This window comes from Mixophyes fleayi, chromosome 7 (genome assembly GCF_038048845.1).
Source record: "Mixophyes fleayi isolate aMixFle1 chromosome 7, aMixFle1.hap1, whole genome shotgun sequence".
NCBI lineage: Eukaryota > Metazoa > Chordata > Amphibia > Anura > Limnodynastidae > Mixophyes > Mixophyes fleayi.
Genome location: NC_134408.1, coordinates 111,636,436 through 111,642,435, shown reverse-complemented (window position 1 = coordinate 111,642,435; position 6,000 = coordinate 111,636,436). Strand labels below are relative to the sequence as shown.

At 38.6% G+C, this 6,000-nt stretch overlaps 1 protein-coding gene across 1 annotated transcript in view; it reads right to left on the bottom strand.

Annotated features, from left to right (window-relative positions):
* Nucleotides 1-325: 325 nt before the first annotated feature.
* Nucleotides 326-6,000, bottom strand: part of LOC142097033 (putative methyltransferase DDB_G0268948) — a 43,905-nt gene continuing 38,230 nt past the window's right edge. The window contains exon 6 of the mRNA XM_075178638.1: nt 326-443. Within this exon, the coding sequence (XP_075034739.1) occupies nt 356-443 (88 nt within the window). The 3' untranslated portion in view covers nt 326-355. The remainder of the gene's footprint in view (nt 444-6,000) is intronic.

Here is a 6,000-nt window from a genome sequence, read left to right as displayed (position 1 = left end):
TCTTCACATCATTATAGTGATAACAAATAGTAATGTATTAGTTTCACTAATAACTTTATACTATGTGTATGTGCTTGCTTGTGAATGTTGTGAGTTTCTTTGTGGAAATCAAGGTTACACCTATGTTTAGGGAAAAAACTCCTCCGGTGATAGCTGAGGTGTTAGTTAAAAAGTGAGGAGATACTATAAAGTAATAGTTTATATGTAACAGACATTTTCAGTGCTTATCAGTCAGCCCTTATATACACAATAAAAATTCCCCACCCACTAAAGCTATGTAACTCATTGTAGTTTACTTTACTGGAGAATACACTAATTGATGACATTATGAATGGGTCTTCTGTGGGTCACCATTCTAATTCTTGCAAGCGAGGATACAATAATGCTTAATATGGGTGTTCATCAGAGTAGAATCAGCCTTTTTTCCCAGTATGTCTCGGAACCTGAAAGAATAGAGTTTATTCAGCAAAGTACTGCAGTACCAGTGAAAACATTTATCAAAAAAAATCTTGATTTATACAATTCGGATTTATTGCTTCCGTATTTTAATTCTTGATGCGGGTTCCTCAAACATTTAAAAAGAGAACCCTCTTTTGAATGATTAAAAGTTATTTGCATCTTGTGGTTATCATTTATGTTACAAAAATGTTCTGTGCTGCAGTCCATTCCAGCTACCTTTATAATTAGAAATGCTCAAACTATTGATAATATATTTTATATGAAATGTAGTGTACCTTTAAGAATGCTTCACATTTTAATATGCTCAGGGATATATTCTAGAAGTTGTAAGAAGTTTGCAGAGAATTTTAGAAGCAAGTAAAAATGAGATCTGCAGAATTAGCTGATTACAAATAATGTACCACCTTAAGCTTCTTGAAAATAGCACCTTAAGGATAAAGTGCAAGTACAACCGCAGGCTTGTCGGGAGACTGATCTTGTGATTCATCAGCTGTTTTGTTCCTCAAACTTACTATAAATGTATATACCTTGTATGCAATAAATCAGAGCAGATTTATACAGAAGAGATAGTGTTGTGTATATTCTGTTCTCTGATCGATCATAATGCATGCAGGAAGATTTCCTTTGATTGTGTATAAGCTCGACATCAATCCATGGATAGCATATGTTGGATTTGTCACTATTTAAGCTCATTTGTAGTTTCTCCATGTTGTGTATTTTATAACTGCTAAGCTGTTAACTTGAATGTGAAGACATTTTCAGCTTTAAGATGTTAAAATAAACAATACAAGGTGGTGTTGGATAAGGGGCAAAACTTTACAAAGGCATAGGGGGGAACAAGTTCCTTACAAAGTACAGAATCAACACAGTAGTGCACCTACGTTTGCAGACAAGTGCAAACACAAGATTTCAGTTTGCAATTGAGATTATTGAAATGTGAGGGCTTATTTTTCATAAATGAGGCTAAACTGAGCATATCTAGAAGCAAGACAGGTATTATTAAATGAATGGTGTGGTCATAAAGAGGTAGGAGGTTGCACTGTGACATGTTGTTTAGACCTTTTGCAGTTCTTCCCGCTCTCTCCCTGCACACTTAGGTTATCTTCTTATTAGTTGAGGTGTCGCATGGGAGCAGAGAGTAGCCGTGTGCGGAGTAGACCACTGGTACAAAACCAAGGCAATTTGCCAATTTTATAAAATTGTACTCTTTTCTTAGTTATACTGACTCAACATTTATTGTGTAGGTGGATTTTTCCATTGTAGAAAGTTTCCATATTTTTGCAAACCTCCTTTTATTTCATTCAGTAAATGTACAATACTGTAATAAATCCAAAACCTATTGTTTGTGTATTTGATTAAAAAAAATTTTTTTCTTTGCATTTGCAATAATGTACAAACACCCAGGCAGTACATGGGTTTTTCAACAGGTATATTTTTACATTCCACTGTCTGGCACAAAAAAAACCATAATTTATCTATGTATTTGTCATTAACGCCATTCCTTCAACCAGCACTTTTCTGTACCATTCACTGCAAAATACATTTGTTTCTGTATTTATTATTCCATCTTTGCAACATGGACTGGATCACACCCTTTCTACCCCCAATGCCACAAAACAATTTTCCACTCTCTAGTCATCTTTCCTCGACTATTGCAACCTCCTGCTGTCTGGCTTACGGATCACCCATCTCTTTCCCCCACAACTGGAATGCCATGGCTAGGTTGATCATCCTCTCTTGACGCTTTGCTTCTGTCTCCCCCTCTACCAATTCCTAAACTGGCTCCCTATCACCTATATAATCTATTTTAAACACTGCATCCTCGCTTAGAAAGCCATTGCTCTTTCTTCCCCAAATACATCTCCAGCCTCATATCCCTCCACACTTCCTCCACCCTCTCTGCTCGGCCAATGACATCCGCCTCCGCTCCCCTCTGGTTATCTCTATTTCACCCATGAAAAGTCCTCACTCATTAGGGGGAGACATATGTGGGGGGCAGATGTGTGTTTTCTACACTAAGGGGTAAATGTATTAAAGTACGTTTTTTTCAACTCGCTGGGAATCGGTGAGTTGACAGCTAAAATTTAAAGCGACGCTGGCTTGTTTTAGTATTTAGAAAATACAGTTAAACAAGACCGTTGAACAAACATTGAACAACAATTGAGGAAATCTAAAAATAATCTACATTGGCTGCATATTTACTCTGCTACTTCTGATTGCACAGGACATTACAACTAAGTATTTTTTTTAAATTTCGGAATTTGTTGCTATTTTTGTTCTAAATACCAATGTTTGCCTTTTTATTTTTCTTGCTTTCCTTTCATGGCATTATCTTTAGAACTATATCATCCTTCACCCTTACTGCAACACACACCTCTGTCCATTTTGCCCCTTTATTCCTTCACTCACCTCTAGTTAACACTCATAAACTATTGTCATATTTAAATTAGAGATGCTCAGGCTCGGTTCCCCGAGAACCGAACACACCCGAACTTAGCAGATCCAAGTACCGAGCCGAGCCACCTCGGTACTTTTACGTACCCTTGGAATTAAAAAAGAGGCAAAATGTCATTGTTATGTTGTCGGATCTCACAATTTTTTGATTCTATAAGAACTGCCCTCCACAGCGATCAATCACCATTTCACAGAGGGACACAGAAAGGGTAGTACAGTTCTTGGTAGTCTGTAGAACAGTTGGGCAGCGACATAGGTAGAAGAGAAAGAGGAGGGTGTAGTGTTCTTCAAAGTCCACAGTGACATTCATGAGAGCTCCATTGCTAATTGTCAATTGCTGAAATACAAATACTAGGGCTGGCAGGCTTGGTGTAAATCTGCAGTCAAATTGTACGGTATTCTATAGGTTACACACAAAGAGGAGAGCTCCATTGCTAATTGTCATTGCTGAAATACAAATACTAGGGCTGGCAGGCTCAGTGTAAATCTGCAGTCAAATTGTACAGTGTTACATAGGTTACACACAAAGAGGAGAGCTCCATTGCTCCATTGCTAATTGTCATTGCTGAAATCCAAATACTAGGGCTGGCAGGCTTGGTCTTCTAAATTTGCAGTCAAATTGTACAGTGTTATATAGGTTACACACAAAGAGGAGAGCTCCATTGTTAATTGTCATTGTTGAAATAGAAATAATAGGGCTGGCAGTCTTGGTCTAAATGTTCAATTACATTTTACTGTACCATAGCTCACTCAGAAACAGGAGGGGTGGCAGGGTTCAGTGTTGAAACAGAAATTGTAATAATAGTGCTGTTAGTGTTCTTCAAAGTCTCCAGTGAAATTCTACTGTGCCATAGCTCATACAGAAACAGGAGGGGTGGCATTCTTCTTGTCACTCTCCAGTCTCAGTCATGATGATATTAATCCCTCTACCTCTTGTGCTAAAGTCTATGTTCAAATGCATAGTGGTTTTAAGTCAGGAAAACAAAAATGTAAATAAAAAGCTTTTACCTTTTTTAAAGAAAAAAACACCTCTCTAATAAAGGTGAAAGTTTACTGTAGAAAAACATAAAATTGCCAACATGACATTCTACTCAAAATATTACCAAGCATACCTGCATCAGCTAGCTCCCTTCTCTCAGCTAGATCTCAGCACCTGCAATCTACACTGTCATCATATTAACCCTCATCAATGTGCACATCAGCCTAAACAATACTAATTCATCCCCGCTGGAATCCACCATCACAGAAGTTTGTGTACTTTGATGTAATTGCCGGTAATGGCCTTCCTCATGGAATTTGTAGTTCATTTTACGGAAGAGCTGTCACGATTTTTGGACAATTCTTTTAGACCAGACCAAATGTCAAAATTTTGTGCCGACTCATCTGCAACACCACTAGGTATCTTAGGAAAGCCAAGTTTTTTTCGTAGCAGCAATTGCCAGAGAAACTGAATTAGGAGACATTGTGTCATGTACCACTTGAGCTGGCAGCTTGCTGACCAGGAGCTCCTTGCATCTCTTGAGATCTCGGTCAGTTGGAAAGAAAGAAAAGACATAGCTCTTAAACCTAGGATCAAGCACAGTTATCAAAATGTAATCATCCGATTTCAAGATGTTGATAACTCTTGGATCCTGGTGAAGCAAATAAAGTACTTAAGTCCATCATAATTAGCGGAATTGCTTTATTTAATTTCCTCCTTCAATTTCTCTTGCTGCTTTTCAAAAAGTCTAATTAGGGGAATCACTTGACTACTTCAAGTGGTTTCAGCACCTTGCCTAACACGGAAAGAATTCTTTCCTGCACTGTACATTCCCCCTAAATTCTATTCTTTTTGCAGCTGCTGCATACTCTTACATGCTGTTGCAGAATCGCGAAAATGGCCCTAAATATTTCGGGACACAGACAGCATCGCCTGCATGTCATTGTCATTTTTTATAAAGTTCTGTACCACCAAGTTGATTGTGTGAGCAAAACAGGGAAGGTGATGGAATTCCCCCCGCTGTTATGCTCTAACAATATTGGTGGCGTTATCAGAAATCACATATCCTCAGGAAAGTCCAAGCAGGATAAGCCATGTTGCAATGACATCCCTAAGTTTTTCAAACAGGTTGTCAGCGGTATTACCTCTGACCTAAACCTTGTCTCGTCTCTGATAACCATCTCTCACTCCCGCCTTCAAGACTTCTCCCGTGCTGCTCCCCACTTATGGAATTCCCTACCACGCTCAATCAGACTTTCCCACAGTCTTCAAATCCTTTAGATGCTCTTTAAGAACCCATCACTTTTTAGAGGTGACCTTATTCTCGATAGCACTATTCACACTAATGCACCCTCACAACTATCCCAATCTCCACTCTGAGCCACACTCGCTCATCTTGCTTCAGCTGTGCCCTCTTCCCTTTAAAATGGAAACTCTCTAATGAGCAGGTTCCTACATACCCTTTGTTTTCATGTCTCCATTCATTTTGCCTGCCTTCTCTGTTCTTGTTTTACGTATGTCTTGTTTTATGTATGTCCTTGTCTATCCTACTGTATGGCGCTGTGGAGCACTGTGGTGTCTTACAAATCTACGATAATAAAACTAATAAAAATACTAATACTACTACTACTACTACTACTAATAATAATAATATGCCTCTTAGTGAAACAGATGATACACAGAGTAGTCTGCCTCTGAAAAATGTGACATACTTGTGTACATGCTGCTGCTGTTCCTGCTGGTGAAGGCGAATCACCAACCCAGTGGGCTGTCACAGTCATATCATCTTTAGTTTGCCCAGTTCCGCTTGTCCACATATCTGTGGTTAAGTATACAGTGGGTAGAATGGCATTTTGTAGCCTAATAGTTACATTTTTACAAACCTTCTGGTAGAGGTGAGGAATAGCTTTCTAGTAAAATGGTGTTGTGATGGAATTTGGTAACGGGGACACAAGACCTCAAGTAATTGTCTAACACCATCTGCATTAATAGTGGATATTGGAAGTAGATCTAATACTAGCATAGTCACCATGGCGTCTGTGATCCGCTTTGCGACTGGGTGACAGTTTTTATAATTGCTAAGGATTGTTTAACAGTCAATAGTTGTA